Below are 24,077 nucleotides of genomic sequence, written 5' to 3' on the forward strand. Positions count from 1 at the left end.
CGTAGCGGAAGAGGCGGAGCCAGGCTGAGCCAAAGTCGGCACATTTTCCACATAGCCTGCATTAATAGAGTCATTTTGTAGTTTTTATAGCTTTTTATAGCTGCTAGGCGTAAAGAGTTCACCCTTCAAAGCGGGATGTTTATTGCGGGGGAGGAGCCGCAGCGGCAGTCGTGATCGTAATTTCCGGTTAGTGCACCACGGAGTACTCGATTTGGAACAGCACTCACATCTGAAAAATTAACGTACTCAGTGAGTACTGATATTACTCATGGAAGTACGGGTATTGGATCTCGGCAGTCTTATTCAGCTGGTGGCCATCTTGGTTCTAAACGCTAGCAAGGGCATGTAATTGAGTCAAGCGGCAGCCATGACCATGCGAAGGCGACTGATGTGTAGTTCATCTAACGGCCAATAGGTGGCTCGTGGTGGTTGTATACCAAAAAAAAGGTACCCGTTCCGAGTCATACGGAAACTTGTGATTTAATTTTCCTAATGTATAGAGAATACTTTTCTTTTCTTTATTGGCTTAGAATCTCAGTGGCTAGTTCTTTTCCACATAAAATATTTAGTAGTTTGACAGTTTTATTTCATTAAAGAGTCTTAAAATGGTGATATCTATATTTTCATGTAAATATCTACAAGTTAAGTCAATATCTATAGTCAAATGAGGTAACACAATAGTGAGTGAGCCTGTGGCCCTCTGATAAAAGCCCTTGCATTTGCAGAATTATGATCGGTAACTTAGTATCAGTGGTTGTATCTCTGGGAACAAGTACCGCTTACGGCCAAAGGTGTCGCCAAAGTCATATTATTAAATCTAAGGCTAATAACAGTGGTATGTAAACCATTTGGTGATGTCATAGGCTCTGCGTCCATATTCCTTACCATATATGAGCTGAATGTTACATTTAGTTCCATCAACCAGCTAGCGTTCAGAACCAAGATTGATCCAAGTTGACCGCTCGGTGAATAAGGCCCATTATAGTTGGTTTCAGTTAAATGCTCAACAGTTATCCAACAAATATGGTTGATAAATGTGGTAAATAAGTAGTATGTCGTAATTGATGAGCTGTAAATCAATCCTCTTTCGTGTTTAAACACTAGGTTCTTGCATTCAAATAGATAATGATCTATTTCCGTGAAGAAACATAGTTAAATGATGTTCACTCTATCACGTGTGATTGCTTGAGCACTTAAACCTTCATTAATCGGATGTTCTAAATCTTTTTCTTCTTTTTTTAAAGCAAACCGTTTCATCTTAGATTGACAGAATGAACCCTGAAAAATATTAATCGCTGCATCGAAATCTGAAAATACCTTTAATTCACACTATTTACACCCAGGAATCTAATCCTACTGCACATTTTGCACAAAAACAAGTCACTTGAAAATATTGGTCCTGGGTTACCTTCACTGATATAACACAGAATTCACAGCATTCAGTTATGGTCACATGCCCGTTGGTCAAAATATCACATGCAATGTAGTCAAAATCCCACATTCATCTATATTCATGAGATCCTTGCCCATCGAAAAAAAAGAAAAAAGAAATTGGAAGCTGGCAGACAGATGGATGGATTTAGAAACGGAAATTAATTTAACCCAGCTCATATGACAGATATTTGATAATTCAATGTTTCAGACACACAGCAAGCTTAATGAGCAGGCTCTTTGGATACCCCGGGATAAATAGATCTGACGGAGTCAGTCAGGCAGAGAGTTAAAGTAAACGATCACAACTCTCTCTGTCTTCTCCCGTCTGTCTGCACATCCACATATGGTGTGCACATTCAGCGCCCAGTGTCAGTGCTAAATACCTTACCCCCTTCTCTCACACACAAACACACGCACACGCACAGGCACACGTACACACTCACACACGCACGCACACACACACACACACACGTACACACTCACACAACGTCCCCTCCTGAGTTTTAAACATGAGTCAAACATTACAGAGCTCCGACCAATGACATCATCCAATCAGCTCGCTTGTCTCTCCCTAGGCTCACCCGTAAAAACCTTCCCACTAAAATGGCCGGCATATTTTTTAACGCCCATCATTTTACACTCGACTGTGAAACCGTTGGCCTTTTCTGTGAGGGAACATTCGGTTCAAACGACACTGAGACTTTTCTTTCAAACCGAGGTCTCGCTCCGTCACACCGGCGAGGTCGGAAAGAATTCGGGATTACACTCAGTCGAGCGCAACAAGTCAAGTTAAATGTCACCACCGCCACCACCACCTGTAACCAGAGTCACCGTTTCTCCATGTTTTCCACAATATCCCTGAGCTCCTCACACACCCGCAGACACACAAGAAACCACCTCTCTCGGAGCGCACACTTCCAGAATATTCCGGTCCCTAAAAGCCCCGGGCTGTGCAGAGCACATTTTCTGGTTAGGTTGTGCGTACAAAGAATTGCTATGGATTCTTTGGTAAGTGGAGGACGCACGTCACTTCTAGATGTTTCCTCAGAGTTCCACCGTTCCCAGCGCACCGATGTCAGCCTCCCATAACTCCCCCCTCCCCCCCGCTCCTTCTTGTTGTCGTCCCTGTTGCATAGCAACCATTGAGTTATCCCTTCCCCTCTGTCACACACACACACGTGTACATGCTTCAGACTGCATGGCCGCCACATGGGAGCAGCAAGGACGGAGTCTGTGATGACGGACATGACGCACAAATATACATAGACACACATACATAGACACAAACAGGCACTTACATACACACATACAGACACACACATATGCATACAATACTCCCTCTTTCTCTCAAACACAAGCATAAACAAACTCCAACTATCTCTCACACACACAAAATTACACAGTCGCACACTGTCTCTTTCAATATATATATTGTCGACTTTATTCGTCTGACAGTCTGTTCGTCTCTTTCACAAGAGATGAACAGCCAGACAATGCAGCCGGACAGACAGAGGGACATTGTGTGGGCCCAGTGCTTGCGGATGGGACCAGAACCACAGAACTATCCTGTGTTGTTTATTTTAGGAGTAGTGAATCCAGCGCTACCGGCCTGCTGCTCTCTGTGTGGCTCATCTGGTTCTGGTTTCCTGTTGCTGCTGTTTCACTTCCTCCCCATCTCCCCGTACACCACCACCCCCACCACCACCACCACCACCCGTTTAATCGCCCCAACCCCTAATGATCATGGCAGCCATCCGCTCATCCCCAAAAATGTTGTTGTTGTCGTTGTGTTGTTTGCTTTACTTGCTTGTTGTTTGTTGTGACTTAATTGGGAAGAGGGGAGGAGACAGTGATTCAAAACAGTGATTTGTTGGTCAAAAACATAAACTATTCCAGTCACAACGTGGATTTTGCTGCAGAAAGCAACTCCCCGTTTGTTATCTTTCCCCTTGGGGTTGAGTGAGGGTCAAAGTTCAAACCCCAGTGCTTTCACCCCATGTAGTGAATTTTAATCACTTAAAGTTGCTCGTCTGATGTCTGAATTTCGTTTTTTGTACTAGAAGTCAATAAACCTATATTGAAATTTTAACATCAAATGAAAAGGATATGTACATGAAACGTACATGAGACATTTACGAGACAAATGTGAGACATACATGACACATACATATCACATACATAAACATTAAATCCCCAAAGCCTTTTTCCCCCCTTTTAAACAAGAAACTCACTTTTGAACAGCGAGCCATTCAAGCCTGTGTTATTCTACATGTGCTCGACACATTTCACCGTTTCACCAAATGTTCAGTGTCACGTTGTTACCGGTCACGTGCATGATGTCACCCCCTGAACCCCACCACTCCTAAACCTCCACTGGCCAGAGCATGAGGCATGGCCATACCCTCCCCCTCCCCATGTGGCCTGTGCCTGGGGTCCCCTGCATTTACTGTGCCCTGCTTTTAAAATGTCTTGTATTGGTCTCGACAGCTCAATGCCTTTAAGTGGGGCCCTATTTTCTAAATCACAACACTAAATTAACTTCTCATTTTGACATACAAATCGTATCATCCAATGCGCTGATATAAGGATTGAATAATCATTGCATATTTGATACATGACTCATATGATATAAGATATAGTGTCATGGGCCATTGATCCCTCTGAAATGCGGTCGCCATACAGGGCTGCGCAATGCAGTCGTCGGCGTAACCGGCTTTACAACAGGCATCAGCTGTCAGGACGAATGTGTATGTGTATGTGTATGTGTATGTGGTGGTTAACAGGCTGTTGTTGGTTCCCTTCCCCCCTCACTAGGTCGCTCGCCCCCTGGTCTCGCCAAGACCCCGCTGTCCGCACTGGGGCTCAAACCACACAATCCGGCTGAGATCCTGCTCAACCAAACCGGCTCAGGTCAGTTCCCGTCCGATCCGGGTTCGATTCTCACTGGGAGGGATTGGGGGGCATCCTCAGAATGGATGCACTCGTGGTATTATGTATTTGTATGTGTGAAAATGAATGAGGTATTGAAGATGAGGATGCTAGAACATCTCTCTCTGCTGTTTAACACACATCGATTGGGCCTGAATATTTAAGTTTGTTTTTCAATATTTTTTCTCTTCTCTTTGATCGAGGAAGAATGTGATCTTACGTCATATCTTGAAAGGGTCTGTTTGTTAATGTTTTAGTGCAGATTAGGCTTAGCAAAAGCAATTATGAGCACAATCTCCTTATGCGTATTAACACCGATTATAATATTATAATAAGCCTATTGGAAACAAGTCAAAGAGAGATCTTAGAAGGGTTGGATCTGAAGCAACTTTGAAGCGGTCGTGATACGTTGATTCAACCTTTTTTATGACTAGAGCAGGATCTATGTAGCCTAGTTATCTTTCTAACTGTATACATATTTATTTTTGTACATTTTTTCCAACACCGCTCAGAGGATGAGAGCGATCAGGGTGAGGAAGGTAAGAGAACGGGAAAGAACAGCGGGTCATCACAGGCTTTAGTCATGTCATCTCCACGTTTCCTTTGTGTTAACTTCCTATTTGCTGGTCACCTGCATTCTTCCCTCAGAACACCTTCTAACAATGTCATTGATGCACAATTATTATTAACAATGTCCCGCAATATCCATTCCACAGCAGTCACTCTCTCCTTTTTTATACTATTCAGGAGATTATATAAACAAACAATAATCTCAAACTAAGTACATGTATGAGGCTTAATTATATTTTATATCAAATACGACATCTTAACAGATAACACGGGTAGTATTCCATCATGAAAGGGTTACTAGTAACAGACATTTCTAAGGTCTATTTGGGACAAAGGCATTGCCATCATTTACTTGTAATGTGAACTCAGCAGTTAGGACAGGTGAAGGAGAACAGATGCAGTTTGTTTACCACTGCCCTTTGACATGTTGCTCAACTGAACACATGTTTTTGAAGAAACTATAGGAAAACGCTACTTCAGTTGAAGCCATTGGTGACCTGGTAAATATAATAAATGTATCAGTCATCTAAGATGTTGCTAAACTTGGCATTTACTTATGTCCCGACTCCCAAGTGACTTTGACCATTAGCTTAACATTAACCGTTTGAGCAGGACTACTTTCCATCCATGACGCAATACTGCCAACTAGTGGTTGTCGACGGGAAGTTCAACAACATTGAGAACCCTTATCTGGGCTTGCGTTAATTGAGGTAGTGAATTAAAGTAATAATAGAGTTTGCGTTGTAAACGGCTGTATTATTGAAACCCTCTTCTTCGTTTTTGTTCTTTTTACGTAGAATGGTATATTTTTATGATCAATCAATCAAAATTTGAATATAAGAAGTTCTCTACATTACATTCTTCTTAAAAAAAAAATCGTCAATCACTGCGCCAGTTGATCATTCGCAATGGAATGTTGCTTCATCAAAGAAAAATCATCCCAAAACCCTAACCACTGTTGTCACGGTTAAAGAGGTCCCTCGATCCCCCTTGAATGACCTTCATACTAAAATCTCCTCCTTTCTCTCCTCTCCGTCCTTCACAGCCCCGAGAAGTTACGTGGAGTCTGTGGCCCGTTCAGCGTCCTCCTCCGGAGACCCCCCAGGTCCCAGCTCCCCCCAGGGTCTCTGCCCAGTGGGAGAGGCTGTGCTGGGCAGCCAGAGGACCCCCAGCCCGCTGTCCACCCAGGCCCTCAACACCCCTCTGTCCAGCAGTAGCCCCATCCAGATCTCCAGGTCAGTGATGGTCATTGACTCCTTCCATCATGGGACTTAAAGTTCTACTTGGTCAAAGAGGATATTAAGAAATAACTACAGAACTACTTTCATGGTCACATGTGAAATAGATAATGAAGAAATTTAAAGATTTTCTTAAATGCAAAATTCTTATCTAAAAATGTAAAGACTTTTATCCCTGTACACTTTTATGAGGTTGGCTCTCTTTTAGTTATTGTCAATTGAAAATTGAAAGGAATCCAGTTTTTCAGATAAATATCTGATATAAGAAGGTCATCCCTATCCGTGTTTCTGATACTGACCAGAGGTCTGAATGTCATAATTAAATACTAATTGTCCTTTTTCCTCGTAGTGATCATCCGTTGATGGACAGCTCCAGCAGCCTTCCCTTCCAGCCCACTACTGACTCGGGCTACCACTCCCAGCCAATGGAGAGCCTCCGTCCCACCCCTAGTTCCTCCTACCAGGTTATGCCCACCCCCCAATACCAAGCCATGCCCACTTCCCAATACCAAGGCACGCCCACTTCCCAATACCAAGTCACGCCCACTTCCCCTTACCAAGTCACGCCCACTTCCCCTTACCAGGCTATGCCCAGCTCTTACCAGCCAACGCCCACACCCTGCTACCAGGTCACCACCACCCCCTCCTACCAACCCATGCCCCCCTCCTCCTGCTACCAGGGCACTCCCACCCCCGCCTCCTACCTGGACTCCAGCACCCCGCCCTCCTCCTCTTACCTGGTTGGCCCCGCCCCCACCCTCTCCTACCTCGGCCACCCCAGCAGCCACCTGGTCGGGGGAGGCTATGTCTTGTCGGACCCCGGTCCCCCCTCCCAGGACCCGATGCAGGCCCTCCTCCACGGGGGCCACGCCCCGGCACCTCATCCCACGCTGTATTCCCCGGGCTCTGCCCACCAGCAGCACGGCCCCTCCTCCTCCGCCCTGGCCGCCGCCGCCCAGGGCAGCCCCCACCTGGGTCGGCAACCGTTGCCGTGCAGTGGCTTCGAGGCCCCAGGGCTCCAAGGGCCCCTGGGTCCGGGGGGGGGCAGTCCCGTCCTTGCCCGGCGCCCGTCCCAGGGCGGCCAGAGCAGCCCGGTGCTGATCCGCCAGAGCTCTCTGGGGCCCGGCTCCCAGAGGAGCCCCGTTCTGAGCCGCCAGCCAGGCGCCGCCGCCGCCCACCAGGGCAGTCCCGTCCTGCCCCGCCACGCCTCGGCCTCGCAGGCCTCCCAGCGGAGCCCCAGCCTGGACCGCCACCCGCTGCACAGCGGCTACACCACGCCCGACGAGCGGCACGGCAACCTGTCCCGGCAGAGCAGCTCCTCGGGCTACCAGGGCCCCCCCACGCCCTCCTTCCCCGTGTCCCCCGCCGGCTACCTGGACGGGGGCGCCCTGGGGGGCTTCCGGCAGGGCAGCCCCGCGCCGGGCTTCCAGCCCCAGCTGCCCGAGAAGAGGCGCATGTCCAGCGGGGAGCGGCCGGCCAACGGAGCGCTGTCGTACGGCACGCTCAACGGCAAGATGTCCTCCTCGTCTTCCTCGCCGCTGTCCGGCGGAGGGGGAACGCCCGGATACTTCCACACCCTGCCCGACTTCTCCAAGTTCAACATGCCTGGTGAGAGCACGACGCAGCCGTCAGGAGCAGGAGCAAACAGGGGAGGGGGGGGGGGGGGGAGGTACGGCGTAGAGTATATGGGCGGGGGTTTGAATCACCATCGAAGGTTGTGGGTTTGATCACACAACCTGAGGACTTTCTGCAGTCAGTTTCTAACCGTTTTCTAACCGACTTGTGTCGACAATCATTTTTAAAAAGGCCGGAGCGAGTACGCTCCGGCCTTTATCCTGGAAAACGGCCGCAATATCTAATCCTTTGCGGCATTAGTGCCCCGTCGATTCGAAAAATGTACGTCCAGCTTGAAAAACAAGTTGTATATTAAAATGCCAAATTATACTTGGAATGTTAATCAAATTACTAAATTGAAGTAAAATATTACCTGTCCAGTAAGTTATGTTTCTAGTCAGAAGTAATCATACAGTGGGTATAACTGTCGGACGCTGTGCTTGGTTGAATACGCTTGAAAAGTCTCGGCTGCCATGGAGACGTATTGAACATTCTTGTGTTTGGTCTTCTTCCAGACGGGAGTCCTGAGTCTCGGCTGAACGTCAAGTTCGTACAGGACACGTCCAAGTTTTGGTACAAGCCGGAGATATCCAGAGAACAAGGTGAGCTTAATGGCAATCTCTTTCACTTAGTACAGATCCCGTTTACTTCTCAATGGAGAACAGGAAATAAACATGCGTGAAATGAAAAGCACACTAAGCAAAGTAATTTCTAAAAGCTGGCTGGCGTAGGACTGTTTCATAGAGAGAGAAAACGTGCGTGTCCAAGTTAGACACGGACCATTTATTTTGTCCTCTGGGTGAGCCCTAAAGCCAGCCCTCAAATTTCTTGCTGGATCGGTAATCAGTATTTTGATGAAGGTCGTGTGGGCAAGGCCTCCTTCTGGATTAAAATGTGAACACGTTAGGCAAACACTACAAAAACCGCCAGCGTGCAGGCGTGCACACACATAATAATTTACTCAGACACACAGAGACTATCATGCACAACACACACACAAACACACACACAAATCCCTTCGTTCTTCATTATATACATTCTTTATGAACAGATAGACATCACTGTGGATACGAAACCTCCCTCCTCTTCCTTTGTTCCTCTCGTGACTCCTATCAAATGAGCTCATCTTAAGCATCAGCACATGCTCAACTGCAATGACATCACGTAAAACACACACACACACACATACACACACACACACACACACACACACACACATACACACACACACACACACACACACACACACACACACACACACACACACACACACACACACACACACACACACACACACACACCGTACACACACCCACACTACAATACAATACTCTGGGAAATCCACAGCAGATGCAGAGCATTAAGGCACAGCTGTGGTTCCTCCTCTCTGTGTCTTCCGTCCTTCTCTCTCTCTCTCTTCCTTCCGCTGGACCATCTGTGACACTTCAAGGGAAGGCAGGAGGAAAGGATCGTTCCCTTCTTCCCTCTTTCCCTTGAAGTGTCACACACGGTCTGGCTGACACACACTGAGAGAGAACGCCAGCCATGAATCCAGAGACTCTCCTCCTGTTCCGTCCCAGAAGCTATCACATGGGCTTAGCCTCACATCATGTGGGGTTTGATGTCATTAGGACAACCGAGCAATTGGAGAGGAGAGAACAATTAAAAATATCGTAATACGGGTGATTCCTACGGTATAGAGAGAGCGAGGAGAGAGAGTAAGATGGGTCTGAATTGTGAGTCCTCGGAGGAAAATTACACGGTTTATTCAAGGTTCATCCTGTAACGTCATGGTTGGTGTATCTGAGATGAATAACGAATAATGATATATATATATATGTAGGTCTATATATTTTATAAATATTCAAAAACCTTAAGTCAAAACTCCCTGTTAACTCAACTAATGCACACTAAAGCGTGACCCTAACCACCTGTCCCCCCCAGCCATCTGCCTGCTGAAGGAGAGGGAGCCGGGGGCCTTCGTGATCCGGGACAGCCACTCCTTCCGGGGGGCCTACGGTCTGGCCATGAAGGTGGCCTCCCCCCCGCCCACCGTGCAGCCCACCAAGAAAGGTAGGCTGAGGTCTGGTGTAGGTGTGCTTGACTCATACCCCCCCCCCCCCACCCCCCCCCCCCCCCACACACACACACCCAAATGTCCACAGCCTCAACTGTAGGCGTCCTTGAGCAGGAAGTCTGACCATTACCAACTCTTTCAGGTCCCTGCGTTCATTAACTGTCCTCTTGAATGACTTATTTGTTCCTTTAATGATTGTGTGTGTGTGTGTGTGTGTGTGTGTGTGTGTGTGTGTGTGTGTGTGTGTGTGTGTGTGTGTGTGTGTGTGTGTGTGTGTGTGTGTGTGTGTGTGTGTGTGTGTGTGTGTGTGTGTGCAGCAGGTGACATCACCAATGAGCTGGTGAGACACTTCCTGATAGAGAGCAGCCCCAAAGGAGTGAAGCTGAAGGGGTGTCCCAATGAACCCTTCTTTGGTAGGAGCTGGCATTCAACACACACCCACACAAACAGACACACACACATGTACTTCCTCATTGTTCTGGTCCCTACTTCTTACCTTGTGTTGTGGTTGTGTGCTGCAGGCTGTCTGTCTGCGCTGGTCTACCAACATGCCATCACACCCCTGGCCCTGCCATGCAAGCTGCTGATCCCCACCACAGGTCAGTTAGTGTCGTGTCTGTCTGTCTGTCTGTCTGTCTGTCTGTCTGTCTGTCTGTCTGTCTGTCTGTCTGTCTGTCTGTCTGTCTGTGTATCCATCTATATCTGTTTTGAAGTGATTGTGAGTAGCATTATCTTCAGCAACAATCTCCCCCTACTCCCTCCACTACAGATCTCAATGAGGAGGCGCCGGTGGTTCCCGTGGCAACAAACCCACTAGCCGAGCGACTAAAACAAGGAGCAGGTAAAACTAATAAGTATACTGGGTGAAACCAATGCCATTGGTTGTTTATGTAACTGTGAATTCAATAATGTAATAATAACACAAACTATAAGCAACATCAGTATGTTTTTGAAGCATCCGTATTCATTTCAAATCAATTATTATCATCCCTTCCAAGTTCCTTCAGTGCAGAGGGTCCCTGATGATTCCCATGGTAAACCCCACACATTGTTCTCTCAGTCCCCTGCTGGAATGTTCCCCCTTGCATCTTTCAACGTTAGGACTGTCATGTGCCTTGGAAAATGTGTGTGTCTGTGTGTGTATGCGTGAGTATGTATGTACGTAAGCTATCTTGCGTGTGTGTCTCTTGAGTGAGTGTGGTATCGTACCAGAACGAGCCATCTGGGTCAATGTGTCTTTTAACATAACATAACATGATGAATGGCAGTAATGTCTTCTGGTAAACATGTTGCTGCTAGAATTTTGTTCATTCCCTTATGGATTGTTCAGCCTTGAGTCAGGAAGCATGTTCCGGACGTGAATAAAATGTTTTTTGCATGAATAGGCCGCTTGCAACCTTATTGAACATCTCTGTGAATGACTATACCGTTAATAACATTAACACTGTTTATTTACATAAAGACCTGGAAACAAAATGCCGCCATGACAATGCATTACTGGCACAAACCATTTCAACTTGATATAATCTAACTGAATTTGCGGTTTGTTATTTTCCCAGCATGCAATGTGCTCTACATCAACTCAGTAGACATGGAGTCTCTGACAGGCCCTCAGGCCGTTGCCAAGGCGATATCCGAGACACTGGCTGCTGGGACGCCCCCTACCGCAACAGTGGTGCACTTCAAGGTGTCGGCGCAAGGCATCACTCTGACCGACAACCAGAGGAAGTAAGTTAGAAACAAACCCGCTGAAGTTAAAACTCCTCCCACTGAAGGTGAAATCAGCCCTCAAAACCATGCTTCAAAATCCATTGGCAGTAAATTAAGTTAGCCAACAGAACTTTTACGATCGAATTACTGGATAAAACCACTATTAGTCGTTCCAATTTTCTTCTGCATATGTCCATAACAAATTATATTTTCAATAAGTCATTACCAAAGCCATGATTGAACTCACATTTTGTATTGTATTGTATTGTATTGTAATTTCAAGAAATTAATAGCAACATTTCTTCCCGAGGCTATTCTTCCGACGTCACTACCCGACCAACAGCGTGACATTCTGTGACATCGACCCACAGGACAGAAAGTGAGTGCTTCAGCCTTCTCTCATTCAATATTTACTTTTTTTACAACACATTAAAACCAGTTCTTCTGTTCGTCTCCACATTATGAATGACATGTGTTCCGTGTCTCGCTAGGTGGAACAAATCGGAAGGAGGCACAGCAAAGTAAGTGGATTCAAATAAATAACGAATGGTTCTTGTACGTCCAAGCAAGTGGTCGTGAGATTAAAAACAACCGATGACGCAAGACACAGTGACGAAATCTGGGTACACACACACACACACACATCAAAACTGAACACACACACACACACGCACGCAAGCAGACAAATAATCCCCTCACACAAGATCTTTCTGGGCATATCACCTAACAGCCCCCTGGCCACCTCGGACAAGTCATAAAATAGGAGCTGTTGTGGACTTTATTGGGTAGTCAAAAGTTGTTGCTTTCAAAGGTTTCTTACTTTCCCAGACTGGGTTTTATGTTTTTTCATTCTCTTATTGGGGTTGAAGATTGTCATCAAACATTATGCCTGTACGGTGAAGCCCTTTTGGCTTGTACTGCCTCTGTGACAATGTCCTGACCCATTTGCTATGACCTTACTTACTGATGAGACGGTTTTATCCAAAGCATATTTTTGAGTGTGAAACGTTTGAGGTAGACTCCTCTCAGATCTCCTTATGGAGTAGGCAGGCTACAGTTAGGCTGCAGATCTGGGAATTGAACCCAGGACCTTTGGGCGGTTGGGTTTTCAACAGCAACCTGACCCCCCTGAACCCTGACCTCTGTGTCCTCTCTCTCGCCCTCTCCTCTCCTCCAGGCTCTTCGGCTTTGTGGCCAGGAAGCAGGGCAGCACGACGGACAACGTCAGCCACCTCTTCGCCGAGATGGACCCGGAGCAGCCCGCCAACGCCATCGTCAACTTCGTGCTGAAGATGATCGCCGCGCAGAAGCGATGAAGGGCGGCGAGAAAAAAAAAACCCTGGCGCCTTTTTCTTTCACCCTTTGGTTGTTTTGGTTCTCATCGTTCTTCAAAAAGTTTCAAAGAACACTTCTGTTTGAATTTGGACTTTCTGGACCTTTCAACGTTTGTTTATGTCTGCTTTCTTTCCTTTTTTCCCTTTTTTTTCCCTTTCTTTCTTTTGTGTTATGTTAAGGCTGATGTGTGAGTCTGTGCACGTGGACATGATTGTGTGTTGAGCACAGTGTGTGCTTGACTGTTGAGCAGACAATAAGAGGTGTGTTTTGTTTCTTCGTTCTATTGAGAACCTCAACAGGTTGTGTCTGTGTGTGTGTTTGCGCGTGTGTGAGTGTCTGTGCGCGTTTGTCCGTGTGCTTTTCTTCTTGAGTGGACCTCAGAATGGAACAGAGGAAGTGCAGAATGGGGGCGTGGCTGAAAGTAAGGGGTTGGGGGGGGACTGTTCTGTCCTCCTGTTGCCGGGGGCGATACACGATCAGGAAGAGGAAATGACATCACGTGAGCAGATGTTTTGTGGCGATTGTTTTAGGGAGATACATTTTTTTTGTTTTGTTAGGTTTTTGGGTAAAGAATATGGCAAGTTGCGTGATGTAAGGGTGGTTTCCTAATCTATCAGGCTTTCGACTGGTCAACCAAAGATTAAAAAGAAAAAGAAACCAGGTTGAATATAGTGTTCCACTGTTCGAGGGTTGGAAAACATCCTTTTGTATAAAAAAAGACAAAATATGGCTGCTTAATCAAATTTACTGAACTGTTTATTTTTGTCTGTGTAGCGATACAGTAGGTCAACCTAGTTTGAAAAGAAGAAGAAAAAAAAGAAAAATATGCACCTTTGCCTCCTGCAAACATGTTTAAGGACGCTTTTGCATAAGGCAAGGTCATGTACATATTCTCGACAGCTTTCCCAGTAGTTCTGTATTAGATGCCTTATGGTGCCTGACCTTTTTTTTTTAACAAAGAGCTTTGTAAAGAAAATAAGACAATAAAAAAACGAACAGATCTCTTATATATGCAACTAAACGGAATGAGGATTTCCCGAAGTTATTTCTATATAGCCACGTAGCGTCGCTAGGTAAGCGTATGTTCTGTCCACCAATGCAAATAATCCGCTCAACCGTAGTCCTTATTTTGCAGTTTGTTTTCGTTTTCCGTACTTGTATTCGTGTAAATTATCGCGAGAATGTCATCCAATCATCGTGTCCAAGCAACTCTCGATCGCTTTGATTGGCGAAAACTACGAAAATCTCCTTAAGGGCGCCGATCTTTGCGCTCGCCCCTCCATCCCCCGTCTGCACGGCACCGCATAGCCACACTGTCCGTTTATTCACCGTTAGAAGGGCTAAAAGGGTCTTTTGAGATGCGAATCTTCACATAAAAGGCTTGCACTAGTATCGCACTCTACATTTTTATTTTCCGAGAAAAAAAATCAAATAGAATATACACAAATAGGAAGAAGCTATTATCACTGTGCATCTGACTTTAAAACAGTTAACTCTCACCTCCTACCCGGAAGTAAGCTAAACATATAAATATACGTATTAAAAGCTATATTAAACTTTCAAATGTTGACTAAAAGTATTTATTTTTTTTGCAATGTTGCTCTATGTTAACCTGTATACATGTATTATATAGTATGCATCAAGATTACTGAAAGCAAGGAAAAAAATATCTTTATTTTGGCTAAAAAACACAACTTTAAACTGCCTTGAAATATATATGATGTAAAGTGTGTGCATTTTAAAGAGTGTCACTGTTTGTTTTGAATATGTTTTTTCACAGCGTTATGATATTATGCTTAATTTGTTTTCACCGTCAAGAAAGCTTCTTTGACAGGAGATGAGCGCTTTGTATGAAAGTTTGTTTTGAAAATCGGTCCATGACGCCAATACAAATTTGAATCCAACTTCAACCGAGTTTTACAAAATACGCAATCTAAAGTAAGCACTTAAATGTTGACATTTCTATTCGTATTCGCAGAACACAGCATCAAAATATCATTAGAGATTGCATGGTGTTCATTGCATGTGTAGAAGATGAAACAATGCTTTCCTTCTGCACATCTCCCCGTCCTAAGTATTGTGTGCAGAAGAAAAGGGGCATTTATCTTACTTTGCCACTTCTGCCCTCGTGTGGTAAAAAAGGGCCATCACAAAAGATCCTGTCTTATTCGGATACAGTGTTTTAACTGTGATTCAGTCCATTTTATTTCGAACTTGCAAATCACTTTGCTTGTTGATTTTTATTTGTTTGTGTTTTATTTTAGTCCCAGGAAGGTTAAGACATCATGGACGTTACTGTGTATGAAGCTTTATAGATTCAAGTTTGAAGCAAGGCGTAGCTACTGAGATATGGCCAAAAATCTAGGACGATCTTAACCAGAAAAATAAAGAATATCAAAATAAATATTAAAACAAAAACACAAAATGAACAAACAAAGCACTTATGGGCGCATTTTTTTTTTAACATGACTACAATGTGTCCTAAGATAGAGGCTGCATGCTCAAGCTTGGCGGCACTAATCTCTACTTCATCGTGTTCTTCAAAATAAAAGCTATCATGTCTAGCAGGATGTTGGTTTGAAGTGTTACTTGTCTAGTCTACATTTCTGTGTCAGGACAAGGACCAGATACATGTAAGATGAGTCTACGTATCTTCAGAAAAACAAAAAGACTCTCTCTGCCACAATTGAATGTTTGCGTTTGTCTTTTATTTTCTTTATTTTGTTTTAACTTTTTGCCAAGAAGGAAACTCCAGTAGTGTCTGGACTAAGAATGTGTGTAAATGAGCTACGATGCCTGTACAGAGCAGTGTATTTTTTTGGTTTGCTATATTGTATGGCTTTTACTATTTCTGAAAAAAAGAAATAAAAAACACATTAAAAAGCAATACAGATCACAACAAACACCGGTGTGAAGTGAACTTTTTTCTCATTCTAAATTTGCCAACACCGCCTCCAGAGCGGTTGAATTGAGCCACTTGAATTATATTTGAAATGTTCAAATATCCAATTCAACGTAAAATACCAAACTATTTATTTGCTACTTGGTTGGTTCACAGGGGTCTGGAAGCTTAAAATACTATGTTTTTACCTTAACATGATGTTTAACTTTTCATCTAAAAGCAAACATATCAACTCTTTGCTTGCAATCATTGAGACGTCTTCACTACATATTTGCGTAGATATCCAACACATGTCTACGAATTGGACTAAGACCAAGCCTAACTTTGTACAAGTACTATTGCTATTTAACATTAAACATTCAACCCATGGCTCCATGAGAATGTTTAATGCGTCCTAATGAAGCTGCATAGTATGAGGTTAACCAGCACTATCCTTCTCCATTAGCAGCGAGATGCTTGAGTTTTAGCAACAGTTATAGCTATATGCAGGTTTAAGACATGACCATAATACATTACCATTGGGTTAGAGGAAATACAGCAAGTTGAAGTTGTGCAGCTGAAGTCTTTATTTGTATCTACAGTAGGCCAACAGTGTTAGCTTTATGTTTGTCTATCTATTTGGCGCATATGGCCGATGCAACATACGTCCTGCTGTACATTCAATTATGCAGAAAAGGTGAACAATTAGTACCTTTAGCTATGGAAACAACAAACAAAGTCATAGTCACTATTTCCAAGTTAAAAACACAGAGGGCAGGTCTGTATAGTGAGTCTCACACGCACACACACACACACACGCACACACACACACACACACGCACGCACGCACGCACGCACGCACGCACGCACGCACGCACGCACGCACGCACGCACACACACACACACACACACACACACACACACACACACACACACACACACACACACACACACACACACACACACACACACACACACACACAGAGTTTAACATGCAATACTACATTCGGCCACATGATGCCAGTGTTTTCCTTCGGCAGAGAGGGAGCGACCCTATATTAGATCCATAGGAGCGACCGAGTGGCATTAATTCAGTTGTATGGGGGCATGTAATGAATACATCAACCTTTGAAATCTGCCGTATGTAAAATGGTACTACATTTATAATAGTAGTAGAATAGTGTACCAGTATTCCTTTTACATTTCCTGCTTGTTGATATATAACATTTACTTTTTTTTATATCTCCATGACGACTTCATAATAACGAGACAGGATGAGGGGGGATATTGTACTTTTATTTTTAACGGTATTTAAAAAAAACTAAATGATAAAACATATTTCCCCTAGCGGATGGGGAAATCCAACTGAACCTGAACCTTCGCATGCTGTGCTTCACCCTGCATGATGAAGAGGATTTCTCTCTCTTTCCTGTCACACACACAAGCCCAAATGCAGACAGACACTTTGACATAGTTGTTGCGACATTTTGAAATGTCAATTTCACAATGACAAGATGGAACAAATGAGACGGTCTTTTGGAGGAGGGGCGAGGTGGAGGAGGAGGTATAGGGTGTTTGGGGGGGGGGGGGGGGGTGGCTCTTTTAATCTCTGCAGGCTTGTGTGCAATGGGAGAGAAAATCAGAAAATCAATATTATGTCTGGTTGGCAACGGGCCATAATCACAGCAGAAGAACAGGTGTCCTGTTCGCCTGCCGCCGGGCCCTGCTGTCTGGCGGTCATGTGACCGGGGGGTGTGAGAGAGCAAAGGCGAGAGAAGACATCCATTGTTGGGTCGCACATTTGGCTCAAAGGGCTTGTACATCAGAAGGCATCATGGGATTTTTTTGTTGTCCACATTGAGAGGAATCAAAAGAGTTACCAATGTAAGATCCGAAATAAAGCTAAATATACCCAACCCTAGCCTCACCAAAAGGTTGTTTGGCCCCGTCTCGCATGAGAGAGGCTATGGCAGTGTCGAACGATGTCTACCCATCATGACAAATAATTTCAAGGTTTATTACTAAACAACGACTCGGGTTCCCTCTTGAGTGCATTACTTAATAGCCATGCGCATGCAAACTTTTTTCTGCATGGTATCCCATGATGCACAGCAGGTTTCATTGTCATCGGATTCATCAAATAGGTCGACACATACCGGTCCTTCATGCCAATTAGCTGTCACAGGGTGACATATAACATGTTTGGGCTTTTTTAAGCAACCAATACACGTCACGCAACAGATGTTAGTTGCATAATTAGGGTCCAAAATCCCCTTATACTTGTTCCCAAATAGTGTACGATATAGTGTTCGCTTTATTGGGATTAGGGAATGAGTGAAAAATCGAACACAGCGACACGTCCCACCCTAGGATTCTGTTTCTCCTACTGCAATGCATTGTGGAAGGGATATTAAAGAAAGGTTGGGTTGGATCGGAAGTTGTTGGGACATTTTGAATAATTAGTTATTGTAATAGCACCAGAAATGTGGAAGAAATGGGAAAACTACGGAAGCCGAGATCGGCCATCGATTATTTATTTTTTTATGCACTGTTATCTCGTGACAACGACTTAATATCTCTTTTTCTCGATATAACAAAGGTCGTTTTCTCGTGATAACGAATTAATTATCTAGTTTTCTCGATATAACAAAGGTCGTTTTCTCGTGATAACGAAATAATTATCTCGTTTTCTCGATATAACAAAGGTCGTTTTCTCGTGATAACGAATTAATTATCTCGTTATCTCGATATAACAGACAGACTTTTGCCGCTGGTTAATGTGATCGTGCTGATTTCAGCCTACGAGAGCTTCCACTGTCTGATCCAGGTGTGTCCCAGGGAGGTGAAAATGGCAGATCACATTATTGATCAACGCATCAGGACCTACTTCAACCAAGGTCTAACACAGGCAGAAATTGCATTGTGCCTTTCTGTAAGAGATGGCTTTCAGATTCGTCCTCGAGTCCTATCTCGTTATCACGAGAAAACGAAGGGGAAAAAATATCACGTTATCATGAGAAAACGATCTTTGTTATATCGAGATAACGAGATAATAAGTCGTTATCACGAGATAACAGTGCATAAAAAAATAAAATAATCGATGGCCGTTCTCGGCTTCCGTAGAAAACATTAACAGAAAGAGTGTGGAAGTTATTTTTCTAATGTCAAAACATGTTTTGGGAGATTGTTTTGAAAAACGGCAATTATTCGATATTTGAGTCATCTTTTTCAAATGATTTCAGCATGTGAGACGAAGCCAACATTGCGTTTTGCGTAATCAAGAGGTTCCTGTTGAGAGCATTTGTGATTTGATACTGTGAACACCAACTAAATTAGATTGGTAAATGTTTTATGTTAAGGTTTTAGAGAGGACACAGAGACAGCTGTCTTATTAGGATACAACACAATATAAAACACACCACACACACACGCCACATTACACACCACAATAGCAGCGTGATAGAAAACACACCAGAGCCTACTCACACACACACACACACACTCACACCGGTGTGTGCGTGTGTGTGTGTGTGTGTGTGTGTGTGTGTGTGTATCTTGTTGGTGCGGTGTGTTAAGTCAATAGCAGCGGCACTGGAGCAGTGGGCAGCCCTTATGTTTGTGTGCGTGAATGTATTCATGTCGGTTTGGGTTCATATGTGTTTGCGTCCTTGCATGTGTGTATCTGTGTTTGTGTGTGTTTGTATGTGTGGGTCTTTATGTATGTCTGTGTGTGGGTCTATTTGTGAAGGCTGCGTGTATGTGTGTGGCATGGGTGTGTTCAAAGGACCAGGGTGTCTATGCTGTCCGTCCTGTGACCGGGACATGTGACTCACCGGTACTCAGGACTAAACCGTTTCCATCCTGCAGCCTTTTAAAGCCAAAACCATCACAGCACTGTCATCATCAGGACCTGTATGGGGCTGCCCGTGGCATGTGCCTGCCTCAAAAGGCCTTCATCTTAAAATAAATACATCTTCCAGGATGTTATTACAGAAAAAAGCAAACCAATATGTGCCTGGCCTGCAGTATAACCCTTTCTGGGGTGTGTCGTTTTTGCGTCTCTTCCATAAACGAGGGCGGTGTTATTGGTCTGAAAGACAACAAAGTAATAATTTAATAGCCCTGTCCACTTCCTCGATGGACGCCAGTTCCTGGCCGAAGCCGATGGATTCTTGCTGTGTTTTCATTTGATTGGTAGGAAGGAATGAGACAAACTGGTAGTCAACTCCATAACATATATCTCCCACAGGAAAGAGAGAGAGAGAGAGAGAGAGAGAGAGAGAGAGAGAGAGAGAGAGAGAGAGAGAGAGAGAGAGAGAGAGAGAGAGAGAGAGAGAGAGAGAGAGAGAGAGAGAGAGAGAGAGAGAGAGATACAGGGAGAGAGAGAGAGAGAGAGAGAGAGAGAGAGAGAGAGAGAGAGAGAGAGAGAGAGAGAGAGAGAGAGAGAGAGAGAGAGAGAGAGAGAGAGAGAGAGATACAGGGAGAGAGGGATAGAGACAGAGAGAGATAGAGACAGAGAGGGATTCAGAGAGAGAGATACAGATAGAGAGGGATACAGAGTTAGACAGGGAGGGAGAAAGATAAAGAGAGAAGCTGTGATTACTGTTGAAACAGGTGCAAAGGGGGAGTCAAAGGGTCAACGGGTCAACAGCAACAGGAGAGACTAAACACATACACAAACACATACACAGACACACACACATACTCACTCACACACACACACCCTTACTCTCATTCACACACACACACACACTCATAATTTAATTTCCTGGCTCTGTATTCCAGAAAGGTTCTTGATTAATCTCCCGTAGTTCCCAAAATCCATTCAGGGTACACATTGTAGCGTTGGGGACTAGCCAAATAGTTGACATACTGCAACTAACCTGTATCGGTTTTCATGGTTTGCCTTTGCCTATTTAGGTGATGGAAAGTGATGCAAGTCACAACAATGTAACACAAGCCAGGGCTCACAGCACAGCTCAGGTATCTCGCTCTGTATACATTAACGTGCGAGCAGAACTTAAAGGTTGAATCTGAGAGATTCACTGCATAACCCCACAAAGGCTAGAAATACTTAAACAGGGGTTCCAGTGGGCTGTAGATAGCAGACTGCGGTCCCTGTTACACACTGAGCTCCCAAGTTCTGGGCGGTCAAAACAGGCCCACTGCCTCACCGCTGCTTATAAGCAGGTTGCTTACAAATTCTTAAAAAGTCAGAATTTGTGTGAGCGTAGAAGTGCGTGTTTACGGAGCACTTTTTGGAATTCTTTTTGATTGTGTGTTCCGAAAACACATCTCAGCGATAGCGAATCTTGAACACATGGGAAGAATTTCTGAACTTCCAAACGCAGATAATCTAAGCAGACGATGAGCTGCCCAAACAACAACGTTACGTTGGCCGTTTCTACAGCGTTTGCATATCAACCTCTATAGTTTCATCGTTTATAGCAATGGTTTATATTTTATGATCCATGTGCATTCTTGCTTTTCTTTTTCATTTATGCCCAAGCTAAGCCTTACTTTATTTTTATTTTCACATTCACTGTTAATCAAACTTTCTATTCTCTATTTGGACCATATTGCCTGCTTTATTGAGGAGAGTACCTGTGGCAGCATGCTGTTTTGTTCGGACGGGATCAACAAAATTGGATTCTGAATTTCTAAATCAGGAGATTAAGTTCCTCCCCACCATCCCCCCCCCCACGTCACCCCCAACCCTGGCCTACCTCACCCCCATCTCAGCAAGCAGTCCCCACTCTGGGCTAGGCACCCTAACAGATGGCTCCAGGGGTCACCAGGGTGAGTACAAGGGGTCAGCTGAGGTTAAACCAGGCAGGGTAGGGGGTTGTTATGACATCATCGCATCATCTGCCTGCCAAGGTGCAGGTGGATGGGTAACATGTGCCGTTGACCCCCGCACCACCTCCGACCCCCCCAGCCAACCCCCTTCTCCTACCACTCTGTACTCTCTGAGAGTCAGGGTTTATATATGAGCGTGTGTGTGTGTCGGGGGGGGGGGGGGGGGGGGGAGGTCTTTGTCATTATAGACCTATGTTCACACTAGGCTTACACAGCAATCACTCACACCTGCTCTGGAAAAACTGTGTCTGTGCGTGTTTGTGTGGGTGTGAAGGGGGGTCTATATGTGTGTGTGTGGGTGTCTTTTTGTGACGGCTCGCAGGGCACAAGCAGCAGAACAGAGCCTGTTATCTTCTATGAAACTGTGGCCCTTGTGGGGTTTCATGGTGGCCACAGTTTCGGGCCGACATGAAACTGTGGCCGCAGATGGGAGCTTTGCAAGTAGGATATGCCCCGTTTACTAACCCGTTTAAGCCCCTCTGTATCTCGCCACGAGAACTTCACAACAAACTCACCAGAAAAGACATAATCCAAACTGGCTCAATTCTTTCATGAGGCTAGGTACAGTACCACAACACCAAACAGTATGTAGATGTAAAAAGGGCTGAGCATTCCCTTACTCTGTACGGCTAGATGTGTCTGTTTGTGCCTGTGTGTGTGTGTGTGTGTGTGTGTGTGTGTGTGTGTGTGTGTGTGTGTGTGTGTGTGTGTGTGTGTGTGTGTGTGTGTGTGTGTGTGTGTGTGTGTGTGTGTGTGTGAGTGTGTGGTTGTGTGTACAATGCATACTTCATTGAGTATTAGTTTGTATTGGTCTTTATTGTAGGTTGAGGTGCGAACTCCATACAGTATTGTCTTTGGGGTGGTTTATATATTCTTGCGTAGAGATGTTCCCAATATGACTTTGTTTTTTTCTTTTGGTTACAGTAGGTTAAAAGAGTACTTATTAGCTAAGAAGATTTCTGGAAAAAAGGTATAGACAAAATGGAAACACATTAATGATTGCCAAGTCTTTCAGGTTTGGTTACGAGGAATCTAACGATGAACTATTACTATTCACTACTGCTATTCTTTTTTGGATCCGGCTTTATTGTTCTGAAGTCTAATTTTCTCATCAGACGTTTAGGAGTGTGACTTGATGTGTGATCACTTCTTTAAAAAATAAATCCTAAAACATCAAACGACAGGGAAAACAGAGAACACTTTAATCCCCCATAGAAGTGCCCACTGAAAGAGTGTCCATTTCCCACCCCCAACATATTTTCTCGCTGTAATCCAGCGATATATTGAAGTTGGACGCCCCAGTTAGAATTACAACCGGGCGCATACGCTACATGAAATGGTTCTGCCCGGAATCGCTCTGGAGCCCTGGAGGTCTGAGCTATCCACACCGGGAACGTTCTCTGCTCTCTCGGGCTTGCGATCGCCTTGAGCGGCACCCAGTCGGCATTCCTTGATTACGGGCCGATCTGGGGATTCGGGTGAAAAAGTCTAAAAGATTGAACGGGAAAGGGGAGCTGGGCAGGTTGGTTTCGCTGGCCTGGAAAGCAGCGCTCCTTCTCATCTTGCCCTACGGAGCGTCTGGCGCTGCTGGATCGCTGTCCCCGGCTCTAGAGCCTGACGAGGAGCCTGGACTACGGCTACGCCAGACGGTGGTGGAGGTGATGACGGGGTCCGTGGAGAAGGTGGTAGTGATGGTGGTGATGGAGGTGGTGGTACTGGTGGTTATAGTGAGCTGTTGGAAGTGATGGTGGTGTAGGTGGGGGTGGTGGTGATAGTGAGAGAGCAGTGGTAGTGATGTCGTTGAGGTGGGTGGAGGTGGTGGAAGAAATGATGGTGAAGGTGGTGGTGGTGGTGATAGTGAGAGAGCAGTGGTGGTGGTGGTGGTGGTGATAGTGAGAGAGCAGTGGTGGTGGTGGTGATAGTGAGAGAGCAGTGGTGGTGGTGGTGATAGTGAGAGAGCAGTGGTGGTGGTGGTGATAGTGAGAGAGCAGCGGTGATGGTGGAAAGCAATGGGAGTGATGTTGTTGGGGTGGCTGGAGGTGGTGGTTTTGCTAGTCGTGGTGATATCCGCCCTTATCACCACCTCATACCTAACCACTGCCATTGGAAAAAATACGTTGAAAACGGATGAAATTGTGCATGCATTTATGTTTGTGTGTGTGTGCGTGTATGTGTGTGTGTGTGTTGTTGTGTGTATGTGTTGGTGAGAAAAAGAGTGGGAGAGTGAAAAGAGGAAGAGAGTGCGAGAGAGGATGTGAAAACACGTCACTGGTATTTCTGGGAAATCATTTTCTCACTTAAACCGGATCTTCGCTGGCAGATTAATTTGCCTGGTTGAGCGTAGCATGTGTGCGCGCCTGTATGTGTGTTTGTGTGTGTGTACGTGTGTGCACATATGTGGGTGTGTGTGTGGGTGTTTGTGTGTGTATGT

The 24,077-nt window shown here is 45.0% G+C and overlaps 1 protein-coding gene across 16 annotated transcripts in view; it reads left to right on the forward strand.

Moving 5' to 3' along the window:
* The window catches only part of tns1b (tensin 1b), a 175,325-nt gene extending 159,516 nt beyond the window's left edge, over positions 1-15,809 (forward strand). For 9 of the 16 annotated variants that reach the window (XM_030343417.1, XM_030343424.1, XM_030343419.1 and 6 more), the window contains 14 exons: positions 4,249-4,344; positions 4,875-4,901; positions 5,978-6,167; positions 6,520-7,778; positions 8,300-8,386; positions 9,729-9,857; positions 10,179-10,274; positions 10,383-10,460; positions 10,631-10,702; positions 10,860-10,895; positions 11,421-11,589; positions 11,882-11,950; positions 12,063-12,092; positions 12,749-15,809. In XM_030343417.1, coding sequence (XP_030199277.1) covers positions 4,249-4,344; positions 4,875-4,901; positions 5,978-6,167; positions 6,520-7,778; positions 8,300-8,386; positions 9,729-9,857; positions 10,179-10,274; positions 10,383-10,460; positions 10,631-10,702; positions 10,860-10,895; positions 11,421-11,589; positions 11,882-11,950; positions 12,063-12,092; positions 12,749-12,887 — 2,477 coding nt within the window. In that variant the 3' untranslated portion in view covers positions 12,888-15,809. The remainder of the gene's footprint in view (positions 1-4,248; positions 4,345-4,874; positions 4,902-5,977; positions 6,168-6,519; positions 7,779-8,299; positions 8,387-9,728; positions 9,858-10,178; positions 10,275-10,382; positions 10,461-10,630; positions 10,703-10,859; positions 10,896-11,420; positions 11,590-11,881; positions 11,951-12,062; positions 12,093-12,748) is intronic. The other 7 variants (XM_030343430.1, XM_030343433.1, XM_030343427.1 and 4 more) reach the window with 5 other exon arrangements.
* The last annotated feature ends 8,268 nt before the right edge of the window (positions 15,810-24,077 follow it).

The sequence above is a fragment of the Gadus morhua genome, chromosome 20, assembly GCF_902167405.1.
Source record: "Gadus morhua chromosome 20, gadMor3.0, whole genome shotgun sequence".
Classification (NCBI taxonomy): Eukaryota; Metazoa; Chordata; class Actinopteri; order Gadiformes; family Gadidae; genus Gadus; species Gadus morhua.